At 36.3% G+C, this 25,878-nt stretch overlaps 1 protein-coding gene across 1 annotated transcript in view; it reads left to right on the top strand.

Annotated features, from left to right (window-relative positions):
- The window catches only part of MAN2A1 (mannosidase alpha class 2A member 1), a 159,126-nt gene that overhangs the window by 116,278 nt on the left and 16,970 nt on the right, over window positions 1–25,878 (top strand). Inside the window, exons 15-19 of the mRNA XM_082622811.1 lie at window positions 315–437; window positions 3,595–3,709; window positions 17,420–17,553; window positions 20,354–20,495; window positions 22,926–23,059. Of these exons, the coding sequence (XP_082478937.1) occupies window positions 315–437; window positions 3,595–3,709; window positions 17,420–17,553; window positions 20,354–20,495; window positions 22,926–23,059 (648 nt within the window). The remainder of the gene's footprint in view (window positions 1–314; window positions 438–3,594; window positions 3,710–17,419; window positions 17,554–20,353; window positions 20,496–22,925; window positions 23,060–25,878) is intronic.

Here is a 25,878-nt window from a genome sequence, read left to right as displayed (position 1 = left end):
AAAATAAATCCACTTCTTTACTACAAAAAGTTTGAGAAGTACTGATCTACTCTCTTAATTTGTGTTTCTCTTTCTTCCTTGGTGAAATGTGTTCTTTATGTTCCTATGGCAAAGATTTTAAATCGTAAGTTTAAGTATAAAATTTTGAGTGTTTATCTAAGAATTGTGAATATTAGAGGCTGAATGTTATCATTTTTGAATCTATTGCCAGGTATTTTTTTTTTTTTTTGAAATTGACATATACATGTAACTAGATACAACTTGTTAATGTCTTAATTGTGAGTTATCATAAATTTTTTTTCTTTTATCCTTAGGAAATGATAAATAAAGGAGATGGTAAAAGTCATGAAGTAAAAGTGCAGTTTTCATGGTATGGAACCACGAGTAAAAAGGACAAAAGTGGTGCCTACCTCTTCTTACCAGATGGAGAAGCCAAGGTAAGTGCTGGTGAGCTGAGCAGTGAATAAGTACTTATTGAAAGAATAATGAGGAGCAAAATAAATGCATCTCAATATTTTGTTATCTATTAGGAATAGATGAGTTGGCTCCATTATATATATCATTATTGACACTTAGCAATTTCTAGTTGAATGTTAGATAAACAGATAATTTCTCAGAGTTGGAATTCAGTTAGGATGCTACAGTGGACAAATGCTTTCTATGGAATGAAGCTAGATTTGATTTAAGATTAGGGTGCTGCCTTATTGTTGTGTACTTATGTGGCATGGCATATATATAGACACAAAATTCCTAGCCATATGAGAAAAATAGATTGACCACTGAGCTGTTTTTCACCTTAAATTTTAGCACTTTAAAAAACAAACAAAATAATGTTTTCCTACCCTTGACTGTAAAGGTAGTATATGCAAATCTTAGCACATTTAATGCAGAAAATTAAGAAAACAATAAAATTTGCCAACTATTCCACAAGCCCATGAAAACCCCTGCCAACATTTTGATATATTTTTACTGTCTTTTATTCTATGCATATCTTTTTTCCCCCATTTTTAAGTTTTTGTCTTCCTACATGAACATATTTTATTTTTCATTGTGACAATGCTCACAATCTGATATGTTCTTTGAAAACACAGTTTTAATATACACTTTTGTGTTTAAAAACTTTTAGCTATAAGACGAATAAGGTCTGAGGGTCTGATGTATATATAATATGGTAACTAGTTGATAGCACTGTATTATATAATTGAAATTTGCTAAGAGGGTAGAACTTAAGTGTTCTCACACAAAAAAACGTGTGTGTGTATATATATGTGGGGAAAAAAAGAATTTCCTATTGTTGCATATGTATATTTTCTCCCAATACTTTACTACTGTAACATTGTGATAAGCTTTCTCTGTAGCATTCTTTTTGTACAGTGCTAATTATTTCCTGACAGAAGAGTCATTTTGTGTCAGTGGATGAAGCCTTTTAAGGCTTTTGACATATACATACTACTTATCTTCCCTCTAGAAAGATGGCATACATATTCACTCCCACCAGTGTTTTTTTTGTTGTTTTTTTTTTTTTTTTTGCGGTACGCAGGCCTCTCACTGTTGTGGCCTCTTCCACTGCGGAGCACGGGCTCCGGACGCGCAGGCTCAGCGGCCATGGCTCACAGGCCCAGCCACTCCGCGGCATGTGGGATCTTCCCGGACTGGGGCACGAACCCGTGTCCCCTGCATTGGCAGGCAGACTCTCAACCACTGCACCACCAGGGAAGCCCCACCACCAGTGTTTTCTTGAGAGTAACTCTCTAGTATGCTATTCTAAGCTCTGAGAATTAGCCATATTAAATGCTTTACCTATAATAATGAGTGAAAAATATTTTACTGTTAAGATTTTTATGATTATTAGTGAGGTTGAACTTTTTTATGGCTTTATCTTTCATATTTCTTTTATGAGTTTCCTATTTAAGTTCTTTGACCATTTTTCTATCGATAAGACTTGTGGATCTGTAAGTATTCTTTATATATGGTAAAATTAATCCTTTTTCCTATTTATTGCAATCCTGTATCCTATTTATGCTCTCAATGTGTCATTTAGTTTGTTAATTCTTTTATTTTTCTGTTATGTAGTAGTTTTTAATTTTTGTGTAGTCAATTTTATATTTTTTTTCTTTAGAGTTTCTTCCTTTGCGTTTACACTTACACAGCCTTTCTCCACTTTAAGATAAATTAAATATTCTCAGTATTTTGTTGCCTAGGGTCCTGTCTCCTGAAAAAGTTACTTTTGTTCTAGAAAAGCTTGCTAACCAAAATCAAATATAGATTTTAAGAGATTGTGTAGGCCACACTCAGGATTCTAGTTGTTTGTCATTGTTTCTGTTTTTTTTAAATCATTGAGGAATTAAAGGTAAGCTACAGCTCATAGTAGGCATCTTAGGATCCACGGTTCATCCTGAAATGCCTACTATGAGCATAAGTATAAGCTACATCAGTGTTTTCTCACTTAACAGCTTTTGTCATTAGACAGGCATTTTGTTTTGACTGACATTTTCTTTTTTTTTTAAAGTAGCTATGCTATAGAATATTATACATGGACAATTATAATTACTAATTTATTTTAAATGATTTTATCTTTAAATGGCTCTAATATTAGATAGAAGGATAAAGAGAATCATCATATGTTTACAAAGAAGAAATAAAAGAACATCAGGGAAAGAGACAGCTGAGTTTATCAGAAAAAGGCCCGGATATCACCGTCCTAGGTTTCATTCTCCTCCATTACTTTCTAGCTATATGGTAATTAGGTACAAGAACTTTGTTAACTATAAAGCATTATATTAATTTCAGAATATTTTTCTCTAGCCATAGGGTAAATTTGGAAGAAAATTACAGAGTTCTGAAAATCTTGTGCTACATTGCAAACCTAGCTTTTTATGCTATTGTTGAGCTTTCTAAGGTGTGTAATACTTAAAAAAATAAAATTCTTCATAAATGCTTTAAATTTTGTTTCTGTGTCATATAAGTTATGTGTTTTATTCCCATAGTTTCTTTAATCTAGATTCTAAATAATGAAAACTAAACCAGTGGTTGCCATAGTTTTTCCAAGTTTGGAAGTTGGCTTTATATTCAGCTAGTTCTTGTGAGTGAAAGGGCAGTGTTAGAGTAATAAACCTGACTGTGATTAAACTATGTTTCTGAATCCTGCTTCCTGTTTGCTTAAGATGACTCCCTGTGGTCATCCTAGCCACCTTCCCAACCCCTGAACATTAGGGAGCCATGGTTATAATAAATGTTTGCCTGAGAAAATGTCACTGCTGTAGAACGATTGCTCATTCTAAAAAATAACATATGGACAATATAGAAAGATTTTAATTAGAAATTTTTATATCTGGGAGAAATGTTTGTAGATCATCTAGGCCAATCAGGTTGTAAAATTTTTATTTTCTATTTTCAGCAGTATTTGTCTAATGCAAAACCTTATATTCAATTTTTGTAGCACGCACATATTCCAATACCTCGTAAGGTTTGTTTTTCACTTAAAATTACAAATATCAGGTGATATACATTTGCCAGTTTGGAAACTATAATAAACATTCCTTGGAAAAACTAAAAGCCAAAATACTTTTCTTAAAAATGTGATTTCCTCCTCAGCCTTATGTTTACACAACACCACCCTTTGTCATAGTGCAACATGGAAGGTTTTTTTCGGACGTGACTTGCTTTTTTGAACATGTTACCCACAGAGTTCGACTGTACGACATACATGGTAAGAAAACAGAGAAACGCAGATGTGAAACAAATGTATACTGATTCTTGAATTCTTGCTTTTTCTTTTGTCGGTTTTAATAAATTAGCAGTTGGTTTTAGGAGATGACAATCATCTGTCTAACCTTGACATCAGACTTATCATATGATTTAAAATGTAGTATTTACCCTTTGATAATTAAAAATGGTAAAACATTTAACACCTTACATATACTTGTTCTTTTCTTCTGTATATCTTCTCTTTCCTATTGCAATATTTGTCTTAAGTCATGTGCTCATTTCTCAGATATAAAAACAGTATAGTGGTTTTATTTTATAAAATGGAAATTATATTAAATGTGGCTTTCAATTAATGGATTATTGACTATCTCTGTCACACCCACACACACACACACACACACACACACAACCTGCCTTAAATATAGACTGTATTGTCATAGTGTACTACTAGAATTTAACTTTAAAAGAAAAATGTTCTCTGCTTGTTCTGCTTGTTTATGACTCTTTAGCTTGTAGAGCATAAAATCAGGCAGTTTTTATTGCTTTTAGGACAGTATTGAAGCAGCTTCTTTGTTAATCAAATGGTAAGAAATAGGCCTTTGATCTCATTAGAAACTGAACTGTGGACAGTGGCACTGGTCCTTCCATGGGATTTGGGTGGAGCTGTGGTTCCCAAACAATCTCAGAATTGTACAGTTTTGTTGGTTGATTTTGAATTCGCTGTTTTTAGAATGGAGTACTCTTCCAACCACAACTTTAATCCTGATAACCGGCCATTTACCATTATATCAACTCTCTTAGACAGGACCTCATAAAAATGCCACTTTAAATGTTTTGTTGCTGTTAGCTAAGATGAAAAATTAGAAAAGGAAAATATTCTTTCCCAGAATCTTTAGGCAGGTAGACAATAAAGCATTTCAAAACCAGTGATAAAATGAATGGGCAGGCACTGTTTACTTTTTAGGTATTGTGGGGAAGCAAAGGCTGCTATGTTCAGGGAATTTCTTGGACAACTAAGTTCAGTTTTCAAATTTCAATGTCTAAATTTGATTTTGTTTTTAGTTAACTTTCTTAAACTTCAAATCTCAACGATGTTTGCCTTTTGGTAGAATTTCAGGTGTGGACAAACTTTCTCATGTGACTTCTTAGGTAGTAATGTGATATGTTTTCAGGATTACCCATGATTCATATGTTGAATTAAGAAGTAAAAGGTCTTCTAGAAGATGGTAAAGTCATATTAGACACTAACTTTGTGTCTTTTGCAATTATCACTTTGCTACCTACAGGAAAGTTTGCTACCTACAAGAAAGTTTGTAGTTTTGAAATAATCTTTTATTTAGTTTCCCAAAACCTTTTAAGTCAGAAACACTATTTTTGGCTATCTCTTTGTACTCTTGCATAAGCCATTGTTTACTGTTTCTGAGAGCCCTAAAACTCCATCTTCACCTATGACCAAAGGTTTCATTTTATGGGTAGAAAATAGCATGATCACACAGGAGATGTGCTTATTTACTTTTTAAGTTTGCTTAAAACTATTGTGTTTTAATGGAGAAGTTCTTCCTTGAATATAACATGGCACCGTTTGGCACAGATCTCCATCATCAGGCTTGGTTTACTATTGCTTTTCATCAGTTATATTTAGGGATAGGCTGTGTCCCAGAGTTGCTGAAGCAACTCATCAGAAAAATTCCAACTTCTCAACAGGTGTATTTGCTTAATTGCTTTTGCTTCTGTTTAATTGCATCCATCCATCAATGCAACTTCTGAGTTTTCTTCTGTTGGCCATAGGATCTGGGTCTCATATCAAAGGGGGTTTCTGTAAATTAGAGGGCCCTCTTCTGTTTCTGTGGCTGTAGCCTAGCTTGCCATCATGCTTCAGTGGCCAATTTGGAAATTAATAGTCTCTGACTTGGCCCGTTTACTTATTCCAATAAACACACACTCATCAGAACTAAATGCTTGTCTTTTCTCCTCTTCCCCTCCCATCTTGTCCCCTACTGAGCAGTCAGAAATGTCCATTGGCTGACGAACAGCCCTTTAGCAGGAGCAGGGGCCACCGAGAATTCACTGACCCCCAGCTCTCCAAGGTGGCAGTGCTGGCTCTGATTAGTCAGTTAAGGAATAGAGGTTGTTTTGAATGGAGCACTTAGAGTATTAGCATAACAAAAATAATAATAATAAATAAATATGCAGACCTCAGATTGCCTCCTGATGTCTCAGTGGGTGGAATAAACTTGAGCTCAAGCCTTTTTTCCTGATGTTAGATTTTTGCAGCTTGGAAGCAGGAAGCTTCAGAAGTTTGTGGGAAATGACAGATAAGTTAGATATAATGTGAAGTTAACTTAAATTGCTGTTCAGATGAGTTTTACTGTACTTGCTTGGACTGAACCTGAAACCAGCATATGTAACTATTCAAAGTGGCAGATCCATCTTTCTTTTTGCTGTCTCAAGCCCAGAGCATTTTTTTTCCCCATCAAGACTACAGTTTGTGAAAAATGGAGATACTAGATCACCTGAAAGGCTTTCTTCCAAACTATGTAGCCTCCCATGTTTGTATCTGAGCTCCTGGGGAAAAAAAGCCCAGTTGTGGAAATAGAGCCTTTCCTTGGTAGCCTCTGTGACCCATTTCCATCTATCCTTTTCTTTCATACACTTGCGTGAGGGTACAGGTTGTCTGGATCCTGTCTTAGTGGGTTTTAATTAAATCACTAACCCAGGCCTGTGACAGAGATGTGAAATCTTCAGGGTGTTTGACTCTCTAGGTGTTCACACTACCTGAAAAGAGTTTGGTTATGCAGCGCTAAAGTGTCTGTACTAAGAAATACTTGACAGCTCTTTTGAACTTTGGCCTCTTGTAAACTAGGCTTCTGAGTGATTGATCAAAATGCATAGACAAACTGACTTTTGATCTTAGGTGCTACGAATACTTCAGCCAACTTCCAAGCTTTTATCAATTGGCTTTGGTTTTAAATTTCTTAAGATAACAAAAATATCTATTCTTGACTTATTAAACTATTTTCAGGCATAGACTAATTTTGCCCCCTTTAAACTGAGTGGATATGGTTATTTGGATGAGTATTAATGACTAGAGCCTGTTGTTAGTACCAAATTCATGATCAGTGAGGGTTGGGGGGAGGGAGACTATTAATATTTTAAGATTACATACTGAAATTGTATGTTTACTAAACCAGTTAATCACACAAAAGATTTTATTATTTCTGAGCAAGAAGGGTGAAGAAACAGAAAATGAGTTTTATTATGGATTGTCTTTACTGAGTATCCGTTCATATTAAACCTTTCAAATTCCATTTACTTGAAACATTCTTTTAAAACCTAAGGTAATGCAAACCTAACAAAATATATTTATATTTCTCAATCTCCTTTTTTAGTTACTCTTTGATTCTTCTCTCCATAAAGTAACTTTTGCCCAATTTAAGCTTCAGCAGAAAACAAAGTCAAGGACAAAAATCAACCAACACTTCCCAAATTACATAAACTGTGTGATCATTGTTGATTTTGAAACAAACTGAGTTGGGAGGCCTGGGTGCAGCCTGACTTCTGGTTTTGTTCTTGGTTTGGTATTTAACTTTAGTTTCTCTATTTGTGTTCTCTCCAGATTCTGAAAATAATAAGCAGTACAGTTTAAAGTCTCTCTCTTAACATCATTTAAGCTATTAAAAACACAGTGTTTGTATTTTCATTATTGTTCAGACATTACATTCAAAAGGTTTCTAGAAATACTAAATGAGAGGAAATTTTGTGCTCACAAGCTTTAAAAGCTTCAAAAGATCAGAGCAATTTCAGAGATTTCTAATGAAACATCATGCTTTGCCTTATATTAAGTTAAATAAATCCTTTTTATGGTGACCATAACTTAATGAAATGCCCTTTTAGGACTATTTTATGATTCCTAAAAGATTATTTCATTTGTAGAAAATAACATTTTTCTGTAGGAAAAGGTGGGAGAGGTGGGGATTAATTTTTCTTGTAGTGTAATCATCTTTCATTAAATTGAAGCTGTAAATGTTACCAGATATGCTGCTTTAGCTTTTATCATTAATCTTGGATTAGAAGATAGAATATAATACAAGCAGAAACCCCTGTACCACCTTGTGTTATAGTAATTTGTTATTTTACCATCACAAAAAATACATATCTTGCCCGTGATATTATGATCAGTAAGTGACATTCACAAGCCATAGTTTCATTTGTCTTCAGAGTTGTAATTATTAGACTGGTGCTATTTTCTGACATAAACTGCTACTTTGAAGAATTAGGTTGCTATGCGTTACCAATATATCATTTTCATTTTCACTGGCACAAGGTTCAGGTTCCAGATCTGTTAATATGTACCTTCAAGGTTTTTTTTCCCCTCAGGACTATGTTCTCCTAGGCAGGTGTTTGTGAGTGAGTGAGTGAGTGTGTCTGTGTAAACCATGTTTCAACCCTTAGGAGAAATATCTTAAATGCAGTAAATACTTCTTTTGCCTGTTTTCCACCAACATATTATGAAAGTACTGCATGTAATGGATCTTGCCAAAAGAAAGTACACAGTAGCCTGGGGGTAAAATGTAATGAACTGCCATCAAGAAGTATGGAAGAAAAGACTTTCCTTTGGCTGAAATGATTGATAATTTCCTTCCAAGGGCATATTTAGCAATCAAAGAGAGGTTGCTTTGTTTTTCTTCTGTTTTGAATATATAATCTAAATGGATTCATAACATGACCCTTGACTTTTAGAGAGTCAAAATGAATTGTATCCAGTTAAACATATAAGAGAATCACATTGGGAATTAGAGATCTGAATCCTTAGTTTCGCCTCTAAGCAAACTAGAGTGACCTTGAGTTTGTTCTTTAACTTCTTAGGAGAGAAAGACTAGATGGTCAATTAGGTATCACCATCAAAGAGTCTTAACAACACTTGTTTTCACATCAAGTTTCTTTGGTGTTTGACTCCTTGCTCCTAAATTCACCTTCTAAGGATGCTTGAACCTGGGGCCCTCATCCCTAGAGTCCTTCCACTTATAAACAAGGTCTCACAGCTTCGCTGAAGTTGTTTTTATTTCCATAAAAAGATTCATGAGGATATTAAAATGGTTTGTAATCAATCTCTCATTTTTCCCAGGACTACGTTCCATATTTAGTTTGATTTAAGAGTAAAAAGCATTAAGTAAGTTATGGCTAGGCAGACTTAGGTAATTAAAACATTTTTGGAATATCATAATATGCAATTGACTGCTAAGGATTTTTTTCCTGTTAATTGGAACTTTTAAAAAATGAAATAAGTAGCTATGTGTGAAATCTGATTATTCCCTACAGGCATGAAAAGGAAGGTTATTTTAAGGGACTATAAGCACATTCTGGTTACACAAATTCAGAACTCAGAGGTTATCTTGGAGGCTGTTTGACAGCAGCTGCTGCATTGAAGGCATAGCTTCTTAGTGGGAAATAGCATCATCTCCCACAAATATATGTTGTACTAAACTCAGATGAAGGGAATAGGGGTGGGAAACACAGGGAAGTGTGACGGTTAAGAGCTCCGACTCCAGAGTCAGCCCATGTACATTTCATTCCCAGCTCCCAAACCTGCTCTGCCGCTTACCAGGTGTTTGACCTTGTGCAGGTTATTACCTACATGGTCTTGGCTTCATCATCCTGAAAATGCTGACAATAATAGAGTCTTCCTCATAGGAGTGTTGGAGAATTAACTGAGTAATGTACATAAAGCCTGACACACACTAAGTGTTGTATCTCCTTAAGAAGGATGTGCAGGCCTGAGAGAGTGGTCATTGAAGGGTTGGGGGATTTGGAGAAGATTTGATAAAGGAAGTGAGTTTTTGAGATGCTAGGTCTTAGAGAAATGTCACTTGAATGGGCAGAAAAGAGGAAAAGAGTAGCACAAAGTGTGAAGTGGTGTGGGTGAGATCAAATTCCCTTGTTCCTATAAGAATTTGAAGAATCTGTGTCCGTTACATATTTGTAATTTGACATCTAGTTTTCCTTTATACATTTAAATATTTGCGAAGGGTTTTATTTTTGGTATACTGTAAATATTGACATTTTAAGATAAGCGTATCTAATGGGTAGCAATTTGATACTAAATCATGCATTTTTTAAAGAGCTCCTGACTTATTTATTTATTTGATTTATTTATTTATTTTAAGTTTTTTTCGCTGTGTTGGGTCTTTGTTTCTATGCGAGGGCTTTCTCTAGTTGCGGCAAGCAGGGGCCACTCTTCATCGTGGTGCGTGGGCCTTTCACTGTCGCGGCCTCTCTTGTTGCGGGGCACAGGCTCCAGACGCGCAGGCTCAGTAGTTGTGGCTCACGGGCCTCGTTGCTCCACAGCATGTGGGATCTTCCCAGACCAGGGCTCGAACCCATGTCCCCTGCACTGGCAGGCAGATTCTCAACCACTGCGCCGCCAGGGAAGCCCAAATCATACATTTTTAAAAAGCCTCAACAAACTCTTCTTGAACAGTCAAATTTCATATCATTATTTTCTCCTTGAACTCATATTTCCATTCTACTTCCTCCACCAAATTTTATCTTAATATAATATTTTATGCTTGAGAGTCTTATTATTGGTCAACTTTTCATTATTCTTCTGAAAGAAATATATATATGTGTGTTTTATATATATATATATATATATATATATATATATATATATATGTTTTAAAATTCTGTCATCCTAAAACTCGAAGTATTAAATTTCTTCTGGATTGAGTTATAAAAATTGTTATAGTATAAGATTGATCAAAATATATAATTGATCTATATATATTACCACTTTGATCATTTATTTTATAAACTTTAATAGAAACATTTTTCTTAATGACATGAATTGTACCCTTTGTATCCTAAATGTTTATGCATTCATTGGTAAATGTTACTTATTGCTAGAAGAGATAGGTTTTAGCATTGACTTTATTCTTTTTGTTCTTATAAATGTAAAGCAAAGGAATGTTGCTAACATAAAAAAGTAGGTGGAAATTGAAGGAGTTCAGTTATGAGAATGCCATTTAATTCCTTGAACTCCTTCTGAGTTATATTCCATAAATCACAGAGATCTATTGCCAAACATTAATCAATTATTTTTAATGATCTACTGTCTGACAGCTTTATTAGGTAACCTTCAATTTTGTTGAAAGCCAACAATTGGAAAACCATGTGTTTTGCAAAAATATTTGTTCCCTGGTCGTTGAAGTTCAATCAGACACCAATACTTCAAATTGTTTTTGTTCAGCCCCACTTGAGTTAGGGTGGGTGAGAGGCATGCTGCTGCCTTTTTTTTCTTTCTTTCTTTCTTTCTTTTTTCTTTTTTTGGTTAAGCTGGGAGAAGGAATAGTGAAAGTGTGGCTTAAAAAAAAAAAAGAAAAGGAAGAACCACATGCTTCCATGGCAGGTCTGTTTCAGTGGAATCTGAGCTTCCTACCTAAAAGCACCTTGGAAAAGAGCATGTTTGCAAGAACAGGAAGTAGGCAACTCCAGAATGACTGTCAGTGTGGAGGCAGGCAGACCACTGAGATTACTCCAGCATCCTTCCTTCTCTGTACTAGACCAGCCCAAGTCTGGACTGTGGGTCATGAGCTGTTTATTTGCCTACCAGGGTAGTTAGACCACGTCTGTTTTGGATTTAAAAGAATGTTACTGATGTAGGTGTTATATTCCTCCAAAACAGGGCTTCTAAAAAACCTGTTGTTTTTTAAAATCAGTGTTTATTCGAAAAAAAAAAAGACAGATTCCCAGTTTTGTTGTGTATGTTTCAGTTATTAGGCCTTTTTCACATATATCATACTTAATTGGTAGAATCTTTAACCAGAATTTACAATCTGTGTGATCAAAATGCTATACCTTTCTTACTATGCATTTACTTTTGTGTCACTGTGAGAATTATTGAAATGAAGAGCATAAAGTATGTAGACTAGTGCCTAGCTCATACGTTGATCAGTAAGCAGTGGTAGTTATTTATCTAGCGCTTTATAAATGAAACACAGTGATGCATCATTATTTTCTTAAATTTGAGTCTTGGAATGAAATTTACTAAACTGTGTATTCCTGAAAGCAGATGCTAAAATTTTCACTTGTGGAGAAATAATCAACGTGAACATTTACAGGCCTGGAAATCAGCAGGTACCTCAGAGGATAAATTAGATCTTGTAATGGATGATAAGTTGAGTCAGTCAACATGGATAAAAAGGTCATCCAGTTGTGGGAATTACTACCATATCTATTCTTGGTACTTTCAGATGGGAGTACAGTTTTTTTTTTTAATATAGTCATGATAATATTTGCTCTTTAGAAACATTATCTACATGTTGACCTACTAAATTTATCATTGTTGTGTATTGTCACTTAAGTGTATGTGTCAAACTAAGCAGTGTGTGTTAATTAATAATCATGTGTCAACTCCCAGTTAAGTTGGATAAGTTTACAAAAACAATGTCACACAGTAAATACACACTAGGAGAGTTACTCATATTTTTGATCATTTAAATACAAAACAAAATACTCCCAAAATTGAAGGGGAGATATTCAAAATTAGAAGCCCTGGTTTTTCATGACAGCTCTTATTGTCTCACTTCTGCTATGACATGAGGGCTCAGTCCATCTGTCCATTCAGACACAGATTTGAGGAAAAGAGATGAGGACAGCAGGTTGATAGCAAGGTTCCATTTTTGCCCCAGAGCACACATTTTAAGGATAGTCACTGAAGACCTTGCTTTAAATCTTGGGTGGGTTTTTTGAGGATTTATTTTATATTTGATTTCCTATCTATGTCACATTTCAGTTAGACTTTTGTTTGAAGGCTTAAACAGCTCTGCTAGGGCTCTCACCATCACTTTTCATTTTCCCAGGTGGGTGTGGGCCAGTTGCTGCTTTTCCATCTTGATCTGATAACTTGTCCTAAGCACACATTGAGTGCCACTAATAAGATATTGGATTCTTGCTGGAGTGAGAGAGGGGCTCTCTCTTGCTCTTTTCCCCAAGCTGCTGCCTCTTATTCCTATAATTACTTCAGTGTCGTGAGAGAGGCGTCCGATTTATATTTCTTGGAAAAGTATGCCTTGCATTTCAGAATTGTTAGAATAAGGTGATCTAGGCAGGTGGAGAGGGCTGAATTAGGCTGGTCCAGATAGATTTTAGAATGATCTGACGTGAAAAGAGTAGATTGTGCAGAGGAGATACGCCTAGGATTCTCCAGAGGCCCTCAGTTGCTGCTCAGAGCCATGATCCCGGCCTTTGCATCTGCATGACTTAGTCATTAGACCATCCTGGATGTTTGCTCCACCTCTTCTTTCAGGCACAGGGGATGTGTTAGAGGCGCCCTCCAGTTTTTCCCTCCATACTCAAAGGAGTATGTTTCTTGGTTTCCTTAAGACCAGTGCTGAGCAACAGAGTCAAGAGTGTCTTGCCTTCCGACCCTGATCCCTTGCATCCTTAGTTTCATTTTCCCTGCCATCTTAGTAAATATTCTTTTTAAAAAATTCTTAAAATAATTTTTATGTATAAAATGGAAATTATATACATGTATGTGTGTGTGTCTATTTACACACATACTCTTTTGACAAAAATTTCACACATTATGGATATAACATAAAGTCTCTCTGGAATCTGTGTCTGGCCCCTATCCACTGCTCAAGAGAGGTAATACAGATATTTGCACACGCTCTCTCTTTCTCTCTCTCTCTCTCACACACACACACCCCTACAGAAATGTATACTATTATGTTTGTGTCTGTTTTAGCATAAAGTTTATCTTACTGTGCAAACGCTCTGTTTGCTTTTCCCATCAGATCTTTCTCTGCCAGGACAGACAGCTGCCTCATTCTTTTCATTTGCTACACAGCATTCCATAGCATGGGTGTACCTGATTTTATTATTCATTTGCCTGTTGATGGACATCTAGCATGTTTCCCCATTTTTTTTACTCTTGGCACCAGTGTGCTGTAAACATGCTTGTGCTCGTGATTAGTGTTCATTTTAGGTAGATAAGAGAGGTAATTAGGGTATGTGTCTTTAATATTTAATATATATTACTTTATTGGCTTCTAAGGTGACTGTGACGTTTTAAAAGAGATTTTTGGATTGTTTTAAAGAAGTTTTGGGTTCTGGCAAGCCTTGTCCCTTCATTTTATTTCACTCAATTCAGTAACACTTGCAGCTTATCAGATCCCAGATCAGTACCCTCTCTCCTTGTTTGAAAATAGTCTGGAGCACTCCTCCCTACTTAAGCATTCCTACAAAGCTTTTCCCAATCCTTGGTCCCAAAGTAATTTCAACAGTTTCCAGTAGTTGGTGTGCTATTGAGACATGATAGTTGAGAGGTTTAGTCCTGGTTCTGCCAGGCCTTGTGATCTAGGGCAGATAATTTCCTCCTAGGCTTAGGGTCAGGAATGATTATATGTAAAGCCCATAGTATATGGTACATAGTAAGCACTTGGTACTTCTTGGCTGTTGTCGTTCCCCCATGCAGCTGAACCCTCCACTCACTTCTTGTGTACCTATTATGTGCTGGGAGCATAAAGATAAATAAGACATGGTCCCTATACCTGAGGAACTGACCTTCTAACATGCATGTGTTTGCTCAAAATGAAAGTACTTACTCATCTTTTATCTATTTGAACCTTATCTATAGCCCATCTGCTTTCTCCCAACCAGTTAACTTCTGCCTCATGAGGGACAGCCTCTCACATCTTTACTCATTCTATTTAACAGTGATTCAGCACAGACCACCTGCCCAAAACATTGTTAAAAACTGAAATATGAGATAGTGTATAAGACAGTCTGTGTTTCTGAGCAGCTCATAGGCTCTAGGGAGGAAAAATTAAAGAGCTCCAGGGTTCTGAAACACTCATTTGGCTTCTCTGTTATAGCTTTTCACCTGCGAACTGGCTCAATTTTACTTTGCATTGCCTGTGTGTTAGTAAGGATAAACAATCTCCATCCTCTCTTCTCCAAGGGCACAGAGTGTGAGGTGCTAGCAAAAGGGCACTTAGTTCTCTGTTGAAACCTGGGAATGGCCTCACACCCGCTCCCCCTCCCCCATGGACTACTCTTGTTAAGTAGGAGCTATTTTCTTTCCCAGGATTGAAGAAAAACTAGAAGGACTTAGAAAGCCCTGGCCATCTATGCTCAGGTAGAACCATTTTAGTAAAAGTACCTTTTGCTGCCACATCCTGCAAAGATCCAGCACATCACTGGGACCACTGGGTTTGTACCCCTGCTTCCTGGGGAGTTCTGCCCTCAGTCCCATGAGCTTCTTTGGGACTGACACATCTTAGGAATTCTTGACACAGAATAGGAAAAGTCAGCAGTCTTTCTCCCTCACACATGTTCTTCTTTTAAAAATAATTATTTTTCTTTGAGAACTCAGGGATACCTCCTTGCTTTTATTACCATTACAGGTTTCATTTGGTTTGTTCACAATAAGTATATTAAGTCTGAACTTATTTTAAGTCTACGCTGGCACAGAGTTTAAATTAATGTCTTGCTGAATTGTGAATGGACGTGAAGCCTCCTTATAAAGGAGCTTTAAGCGTTTGTTGCCCCAACAGGATCTGAGCATAATACTGAGCTTGAGAAAGATGATTTTCTCAATGGAAATAATTTATCATTGCTAGAGATAATATAATGTGAAATTACTAATTTTTTCTTGAAGCATGTTTTTTGTAAATGTTTTTCAGAGATACATACCTTGAAATGAATGATGGTCTCCTTTGTGAAGACTTTATTTCATTTCATGTATTTTGTTGACCCCTGAGATAATAGTCCATCTAGAGAGGAGAAAACATAAAGCAGTACTAAAAACGCTATGAATGCTCTCAGTAAAGCAGAGTCACTTGCCATCTGCTGTTTTCCCTAATGCATTAATACTAGCATCTCTAGTGCTACATTTTGGGTTTTGGGCATCTTTGGTTCATTTGTGGATGCTTGTCATTTAAAATTTTATATACAAGTCATTTGGTTTTAGAAAAATATTCTGGATAATGTAATGTATAGTGTAAGTATACTGGAAGGAAAGTTTGCATTTAAAGTAATGCATTTCCTAGTTCAAAGAACACAGTATTGTTCTATCACCAGCATATGTGCTTGCTTTTCCCCACCCCCACCCCCAAACTTCCCAGTAGGGCTGAAGAAGTTTGGATCAGCTATGTTGGCAGGTTCTTCTGGTAATTCTCAGAAGGAAATGTATGTATGCATTTAATTAGCAGAGGTTAGTGGTTCAGACTGTGGCTATAAAGCAGGAAAAAAAATGGCACTTCCTTCCCCCACCCATGGAGATCATGCTCATCATAGTAAGAAACTGAAGTTGGCTCTGGTTGAGGTTGTTGAGTTGGGAGGACAACATCTACCAGAAGAGAATTTCTGTGAGCATTCTGAAAATTATATTGATGGAAACTTCAGCCCATTTAGTATTGTTACCATATTATTATTTATGGTGTACAATTTCCAGTTGTACTTTTCACATAAACCTATAATGCCTGGGCCAGCTGCATTTACATTTTTTCCACAAATCCCACAGATCCAAACTTCCTTTCTATTTGCTGTCTAAACTCTGGGGATTCTTCTTGGCTCCTGGAAAAAGTCTTCCTCACTCTCTTTCTCCCCTCCCTGCTTTTCTGTACACAACCCTCTTTCTCTAAAGAGTACGCTGGTTATCAGCAGAGTGACAGATTGTGTGTGAGAAGAGGGAGAGGTGGGTCATAAATAACAATGGTGGTTAAGTGTCCAGGGTTCTTGGAACCTCAAAAAACTTCAGCTGTATGAAATAGGATATGGCCAATCTTTCTTCTTTGACCACTTTCGTAATCATTCTCTTTCTTGGAAGATCCTACAGTATCTTTTATACCCACTCAATCTGTATTAAAAGTGTTGGGTTTCTTCATAACTCCTCTCTCCAGCTCTGAAATAGACCCAAGGGTTCACTGAGGACCTGAAGATATAGTTAGGGTAGCATGACAGATAGAAATTAGTAAATACTTCAGGCTTATCCAAAAAAATTAAAATGTTTGATATATCTGTGACTTTTTCAAGCTCTCCTCTGCTTTATGTAGCAAAGGGCAAAATGAATCACTCCATAACAAGGGATCCTAATAGACACCAAACTCAATTTAAATTGATTTAAGTTCTGGGGAGCTCTCCAGATTATACTTCACAAATACTCATATGGTAATACCAGTTTTAGCCATAAATCATTGCATTGGACCTCCTGTCTCTTTGCCTGGCTATAGATCATGGGCAGTAATACACTGTCTCTTGAGCCACCAGGGTGTAAATTTCACTGCTCATAATTTCCAGTGTGTGAGGAGAGCCTGGTGAAGAAGTAGGCTTGAATGGCTCTGTTGGGGAGTGGCAGTGCACACGAGTGGTGGATTGGCCTGTAGTGTGGCTGACCTTTTCTCATTTAATGTCCTCTTTCCCCTCTGGAACTCATTGCAGAATCATTTGCATGTTATATTTCATCTACATTTATCTCATTCTAGCCTCTTCATCCTTCTGTTGAGTTATATATGCCCCTGAATAAATGTTTTCTATTGTCTGATTTTAAAAAAGGTGAATTGTGACACTATTTGGCATATGAGAGATAGTAAAGATAGGAAGTAGGAAACAGGAAAATACCTGTAACGTCAGAAAGAGTTCTGTATAGTATATTTAAGAAAAGCGGGGCAATTATTTTTTATTAATGTTTATATTCTTTTAACTTTAGGAATAGAAGGACAGTCTGTGGAAATTTCCAATATTGTGGATATCCGAAAAGAACATAACCGTGAGATTGCAATGAGAATTTCTTCTAGCATCAACAACCAAAATAGGTTTTATACTGACCTAAATGGATACCAGGTAATTTCCCTTTAAAATGTTTAAGTAATGGTTATAATATGTAACTTTTATATGTGATGATGGGCCAGTTAATTTTGGATCCTTTGAAAAAATATGCTTAAGGTTGCAAATTATTTCTAAAATAAAACTGAATTTTAACAGACACTTTTAGATTCTGTATTCAACCATATTTTCAAGGTTAGAACAAATATTTGCAAGACTATTTTGTGAAATGTCTATTTGTAAGGATTTATTTTTTCAAAGGAAGATTTAGTGACCATTACGCATGTTAAATACCTTGATGCTAAAATGTATATGAATTTATCTAATAGAAAGGAAATATTAATTAGGGACTGATGGAGTATATCTTTCTTTTTCCTCATAAGGAATTGGTCTATGTATATTTAGTTTATTCCACATATGTTTTTAAATGTATGATTTAATACTGGGCTCTTCTAAATTTCAGGAAAACTTTTCTCTCTGCTGATGTATATGTGTGTGTACATATATACACACACATATATGTGTACATAGACATAGATATACAAATAAAAACATCAGTTTAGAAATGTGAGTAGGTGTGTATTTAGTCAAAATTTTCATGAAATAGTTTGAAGTAGTAATGGGAAAATTGATTCATAAAAATTTTTAAGATTGTAATTTCTCTAATTTACTAGAGCTCTTTTGATTGTTACCTAAATCTCTGTATTCAGAGTGTATGTGTGTAACAACATATCTTTGAAATAATACTATTAGAAACATGAGCATGTTTTTGAGGCGTTCGCATTTTAGAAATTTCTGGCTACGAATAGAAATAATTTCACAAATGCTATTACTTTGATTTTCAACTGGGATGAGTGGAAGGGATTGTGATAATTTTCTCTTCTACAATTTCCTGCAAAAGTTAAATTTAAACCTTTTCAGAGCATAAAAATTGCAGCATACATTTTGAATTAACATGTTAATTCTTCTACAGCTGTTTGGTTTTCAAATGAAGCCCTGGCTTTATGGTGATTCATTTTCCTTGTGTACAAAAGAAAGGCTTTTCTTAAAGTCTTACAGAAGCAGTAATATGTATGTGTGGGTGTATACATGAATGAAAAAACTTAGTAAAAATGAATAAAAATGTGAATTTTCTTTACAAGCTTTGACCATTTTAATAAATAGGAAAATATTATTTTTAAGTCTATAGCCTAAGTGTTTCCTCTTTTTTAGAATAGGCCATTTCTTAAGCTTTGAAAAGAGTAGTTACTTGGGCCAAACTAGAAATCTAGAGCCGCAGGTGGGGAGTGAGGGTAGCAGCTACACAACTGTGACAGTTTTAAATGTCTTTTTTTTAAGTATACAACTAAATGGAGTAGGAAGATCAGGATTGGAGATTTCTTTCTAACTAGCTTCCCTTCCTTCCTCCCTTTTTTTTTTTTTTAACATTTTACAGTTTTTCTTCCACCAGTTTGTTAATTTCCTGGGGCTGTGATATAAACCGCCACAAACTGGGTGGCTTAAAACAACAAAAATTTATTCTCTCACAGTTTTGGACATTAGGAGTCCAGAATCAAGATGTAGACAGGGCCCCACTCCCTCCATCGGCTCTAGGGAAGTATAACCTTGCATTTCTAGCTTCTGGTGGTTGCAGACAATCCTTGGTACTCCTTGCCTTGTAGACATATCACTCCAATCTCTGCCTGTGCTGTCACATGGTCTCCTTGTGCCCTAAATGTCTCTCTCTGTGTCCAAATTCCCCATTTCTGGTAAGGACACCATTCTTTAGATTATCGCTCACCCTAATCCAGTATAACTTGATTTTATATGCAGAGACCATATTTCAAAGTAAAATCACATTCACAGGTTCTGGGCGAACATGAATTTGGAGGGACACTATTCAGAATCAGTAAGTTGAACAACCTACTGCAGGGTTGTTGTGAAGATTAAAGATCTTATCTATGAAATTCTCAATACTGTGCCTGGCATTAATGGTTACTCAGTACATGTTAACTATTATGTTTATGTTGAACTTCTCCTTTTCTGAGTTTCATGTCAAACTTTCATGAGTTTAAAAGAAGAGATGGCATTTTTATGTGGTATAAGATTTCTGATAACAAAGTCTCTGTTTGATGTCTCCTCCTGAGGTTTGAGTGAGTCTCCTTGACCCAGATCACCTTAGTGCATTGTCAGTCTCTCAAAATATAAAATTAGAGTTGTATTTCATGCATTCAGATACTAGACCAAGAAAAGTTGGAATTTGGAACTATCTACATTGAAACTAAACAAGAAGAGTTAGCCTTGAATAGTTTTTAAATATAAATATGCATTTGATTATTATAACATAGTATATTAGAGGATTTTGTGAGGAGATGTGTGGTATTTATTAAAACTGATTCAAGAATCATAAGAGATATTTCTTGAAAGGGGGATAGAGAGCTATTATGCTTAGCCTTCATTACAAAAGCAGTATGTTAGATGTAAGTGAGAAATGAATCCTTAATACCTTTATAATTTGTTTTATGCAGATATTGGAGAGCTAGAAAACTTGTTAAGGATTTTTATTCTGAATTTAAATAGTAATACCTATTTTAAAAATCTGGACAAGTTCTACCTTTCTCACTTAACAATTGTTTTCTAAGATGCTAATGATTTTTCTTCATATTGTTTTGAAGAATGTTTTCATTTCTAAGTTAGCTGTTCTATTGGACAAGAAAGGTGCTGTACCTTTTTCTGTTTGGAAGGAAAACCATCTGTAGTCGATAGTAATTTTTTTATGTACATGTGTAAATATCACTTGATTTTTTTTTTCCTTAACGAGAACTGTTTGGTCTTACAGATTCAACCTAGAATGACACTGAGCAAATTGCCTCTTCAGGCGAACGTTTATCCGATGACTACAATGGCATATGTCCAGGATGCTGAGCATCGCTTGACCCTGCTCTCTGCTCAGTCTTTAGGTGTTTCGAGTTTGAAAAGTGGTGTGTTGTTTAGATTCTTTTTTGCTCTTATAAGTTTCACTCCCCAGTGTATAATCTTTCTGCTGGTAATATGTATTAATTATCATCCCCAGTCACAGGCTTTCTTCTTTTGAGAACCAGACTGTTAGTTAATTTTGAGCTTTGTGAGACCAATGTAAAATAATAAATTTCCTTAATCTTCAGATGAAAAAAGAGGAACCTAAAAGTCCATGAAACTGATTATTTTTAAAGATAATTTACTTCTCCTGATGGCTCATTGTTTGCAGAAGTCTGTCATTATTGTGACTGATTGGGAATGGAAATTCAGACTCAAATTAAACTAAGTTTAGATAGAGTTCAGATAACTTAACAAAGTTTGCAAAGGTGGAAAGTTACAGTTCAAACTTAGGTCCTTCTCTGAATTCCATCATTTTAGGACACTACCGGCTGAAAAGAAGAAAGGGAGTAGAGATGATACAGATATGGGGATAAAGAGGAGACAGACATGACTTTACAGATTCCAAAAGAGAGAGAATGAAATGGAGTGAAAGAGAAAATAGATAGTAGACGCTGATTGATTTTTTTTAGAACTTTCTATTGGGAGACTTTGTCCCTCATAATACATATTTTTCATTATCATATACATGTCAATTGCTCTTCTTTCCTTACATACTAAGAGTTGCTAAGACAAGCATGTTACGGAGCCAGGCAGATAATAAATGTGTACAGATGCCTGGCATATTCATTTTCTATTGGGCATATGCATACAAACCCACTATTTATATTATGTATATACATGCATTCTGTACTTCCACACACAGAAAACCTTACTACTTACCATTTTTCTTTGTGGCCTTCATTAGACAAAATCATGAGATCACGTCATGAAGACATGAATACAGTTATAAAAATAATAATGGCCTCATGTCGGAGCTCCAGTGGGGAGTGCTGGGATTTGAGTGAATTGCGGAGCACATTCCCCCCTGTACACTGAGGTGGCCACTGCTTGGTGTCAGCTACTTGCTGCCATGGGGAAAGGGGCCCAGTGTTGCCAAATTTTTCAGTTTTTGAAGAAAAGCCCAGAAGTCTAGAATTTTATGAGAAGTTGCCCATTCTGTAACTTGTGACATAATTTTTTAAAAATCAAAACATAAAGCCTGTTTGTGTCAGAGATGACTCCTGAGCTACCCATTTTTAACTCTGCCTTAAATTCTCAAAATTGGGCTCTACTTAAATAGGGGACTAGACCTTAGGATTCAAGCAGTCATGAACCAAACAGTATTATCTCACTTCCCTGATCAAGAGAGCTATGGACATAAAAACAATTTGAGTACAGGCCAGGAAGTTACTAAGTGTCACATAGTATATGGGCTAACATTTGAAGGCAGAGAGAAGAGTTAGAAATGACCAAGAGATTGATATACTAATTTGAGTGTGAAGAGATCAAATTCTAGATAGGCATGGGGACAGTTAGCCCCAATGCCTGAAGAGCATGTTCTGGACAATTGTCTTATGAAATATGGAGAAAACAACAATGAAAATTCTAACCAGCACTGTTAATTTTATGTACTGGATACCTAAACTGAGAAGATAGAAACTAAACAGAGTTGGTTTGACTATGTAAGCATAATAGTTATTAAAATCCTTTACATAGTTCCCTTTTATGCCAAATGATTGCTCAGTACAGTAGCAAATATGAATGAATGGATGGATGAATATATATTTAAACACATATAACTTTAGTGGGTTTTGGGGGAGTATAATCTTAAGCATAAAATATGTCTCTGGGTGGTTTTTTTTCAGTTTTTTTTTAGTTTGTAATTTTATAACCTAACCATTAGCTTACAACTTAAACTAAAGGAGTTGTAGAATTATTGCATAGCAAATAAAGGAACCAAATATGACAACTTTTTGGGCTATAGGAGAAAAGACACACTAACACAGTATCAGAGAGGGAAGTGGGTATGTGGTGGGTGTCTCCAAATTCTAGGGCTTCAGAGAATCACAGCATATCAAGTAACCTAAAATTTTACCTCAAATCCTTTTTAGATTCTGTCCTTCTGTGTTTGTCTTATTACTCCATGAGTGATGTACATTTTTTAATGAACCTCATAAACATTTTTAAATTCCAAATGCAGCCACTAAATTTTTGGAAGATTTAATTTACTGGTTCTATTAAATTTTTGTAAGTTTCACTTTAATTTTGATCTCTTCTGTCCCATTTTTAAATTTCTTATTAGATTTTACTAGAAGCTGATAAAGAAAAGGAGAAACACGATCCTGTTTTATGAGTTTATACTAGCTGCTTTTAGCTATTATCGAGAGGAAGCCCATGGTACTGTGGATTGTATAGGTCTGTCTCCCTGACTGGAGGAAAAACTTCAGTCAAGACCCTGCCTTGTATTATGAGGTTCTCAATGAATAACCCTGGCCTGTTTGTTTTTTTGGTAGGTCAGATTGAAGTTATCATGGATCGAAGACTCATGCAAGATGATAATCGTGGCCTTGAGCAAGGTGTCCATGATAACAAGATTACAGCTAATTTATTTCGAATACTACTAGAAAAAAGAAGTGTCATGAATATGGTAGGAAAAAAGCTCTCATGTTCTCATGTTGTTTGTTCTTTGCCATCCAAAATTATGACTTTATACTTTTTTATTTTTTTCATTTTCCAATATTGAGATATTTTTGTAATAGACTTAGCCTGTATTCACAAAAAAGAGAACTTCATTTATATATATTATGTAAGATTTACATTCAGCCCATTTTATTTTTTAGTTTTGCTTATTGTGTAGATATAAAATAATGTTAAGGAATCAGCTTGGGTGAAATTTCCTGAAATTACTTTGAAATAAATAAGCGTTGAGTTTAAAGGATAGAGCTTAGTCATGTACTTAGGAGATTAAGTTTGAAAAATAAAATTTATTTGAAACCTTAGTATACTCATTCTAGTCTTAGACTCATCTGTTGAAAGTAGATTTACTTGTCTGCTTTCTTGTTCAGTTTTCATTACTCAAAGCAAAAATCCAGCATTCCATGTAAAAGAATCTGGCAAAAGCTTCATCGGACATGAACCAACCTGACAGTATACTCCTTCAGGTGGCAGAAAAGTTATCTCAGAGTCCCCCATAGACTGCTGACTACCCACCTCAGATGGCCCTGGACATGGCCCTTTTTCACTTACTCTGCTTTTCATCTTTCCACACTAACCATTTCAGATCTTTTCTACTCTTTTCAGCCAGTGGCCTCACCATCCACTGTGTAGAGAGAACAGCCATTCATAGGGTTCTCTGTTCTAGATACCAAGCATCTGCTCCCACCTTGTCCTTCTTCCCTTGTGTTACCTTCCTTTCCTCGTAGCCCAGTCCCTCCAGTGTCCTTGGAACTGACCCCAGTCTCCCTCCTGAGGATCCTTTTGTTAGTCATCCTCCCTCCTTCCCTGTCCCTGCTTCTCATAGGCTTTCAGTTGGCCTTTAAATGCTCTTCGTTTTCTTTCATGAAAAACAAAAACAAAAAACAGCCCTCACTCAGACTCTCATTTCCGTTTCCCCTACACTATCTCCTCTACCCTCACTGAGCCAGAGATGATGAGGTGAGTTTGTGTCCTCACCTCCCTCTCACACTCAGTTCATTTCAGTCTGGTTTGAGCCCCCATCATATGCTCTTGCCAGTGTCACTAGATCCAGTGGATGTTTTCGGTTATCATCTTACTTCACCTTTCAACAGCATGTGACGCTGACCATTGTCATATCCTAAAACACTGCATAGCGAGGGCTTCCATGGTTCCCTACTTACTTGGTTTTCCTCCTGCCTCTGGGGTAGTTCTTTCTCTGTCTCTCTCATAGCTGTTTATTCAGCCATTAAATATTAGAGTCCTCAAGGCTCGGCCCCAGGCCTTTTCCTTTTCTCATTTTGTATGGTCTTCCTCTGCGTCAAGTGGAACCCACAAATACAAGCCCTCAGCTTCGGTTTCACCTCTCACCTCCAGACCCATCTATCTGCTTGCTTCCTGGCATTTCTTTCTACATTTTTAAGGGCATCTCAAGTTCAACATATCCAATATCATTCTTGTGATCTCCCCCCAACACCTGTCCCTTTTCCAGTGTTCCCTCTCTTGATAACTAGCACCACCTTCCATCCAGTCCAGACGCCTAGGAGTCATCTCTGATAGACACTTCTCCTGTGCTTGCTCTCTTCTCACAGCAGAGTTATCACCAGTGCTTGGCTATCTCATTGCCTAAATATTTCAAATCTATGAACTTGATTACTTCAGCGACTCTAAACTAGCATCATGTGTTTCCTGGAGGTAGCCTATACACATCCACTCTTGTCTCTTCTTTCTGCCATATCTGTTTTTAACCCAGCAAGCAGTGTTTTTTGTTTTTTCAAAACCAAACCTGTGCCCTGCTTAACCCCACTATGTCTTCTCATTGCTCTCAATATAAAAGCCAAATCCTTACCATAGCCCACAGATCTCCTCGTGGTATGGGCCCCGCCTGTCCCCCATCCTCATCTACATGGCTTTCCCTGTTTCTGCTCTGGGCCAGCTGGTTTTTCTTTCAGTCATAAATACTTCCCATGCACCCAGCGCTCACAGCACCTTTGCACACGCCTTTCAATCTCTCTGCCCAGCGACTCTTAGTAATAGTTCAGATCAGAGCCTACCTCATCAACTGCTTCAGCTTGACCAGGTCAAATCCCCTTCTGTGCTCCCTCAGAACCATGCATCTCTCCTTTGTGTTTGTGTGATTATGTGGTCCTTGTTTTTCTCCTCTTTTGGACCGTAAACTCACTGGGAGTAGGGGTTATGTCTCTATCTGCTTCTAGGATTATTCCTAGCAGAGCAAGCACCCAGTGTATGTTCTGTGAATGAATACACAAATGCACAAATGAATGAGCTGTGATAGCGCATTGCACCACTGTATTTATCGCAATTACTGCTTACTGCCTTGTCACCATATGCATGTTCTATTCCCCCTACTAGATTCTACGGACTTGTCTATTTCATTTGCATGTGCCCCACAGGGCCTCCTTGCCTGTGGTAGGCATTCTATAAATAAAATACTAGTTGATTGAATGAAATGGCAACAGCTAATTAAGGCAAAGAGTTCTCCCAGTATTTAGAATCTTTTAGGAAAAGATTTTAATATCCATTTTAGATGTCAAGATTTATACCAGTTCTTGAGACTCATGGTTTAAATCAATTACTGATAAGAGCTTAGTTTTAGGATTAAAACTTTATATTAAAAATCATTGTCTGAGTGCTGGCAGCTACTATCTTTTGCTCCTCCTGAAGTGTTTCTGGCTTTGACGATTTTTCTCTCTATAGACACTAATTTACAAAACTCTGTTAACTATGGCAATAAAAATGTTCATGTCAGATCTATAAAGCTTTCACTTAGAA

This window comes from Mesoplodon mirus, assembly GCF_964341445.2.
Source record: "Mesoplodon mirus genome assembly, chromosome: 5".
In the NCBI taxonomy this organism is placed as follows: Eukaryota; Metazoa; Chordata; class Mammalia; order Artiodactyla; family Ziphiidae; genus Mesoplodon; species Mesoplodon mirus.
The sequence above is the reverse complement of the archived record's forward strand: the minus strand, read 5'-3'. Positions and strand labels throughout refer to the sequence as shown.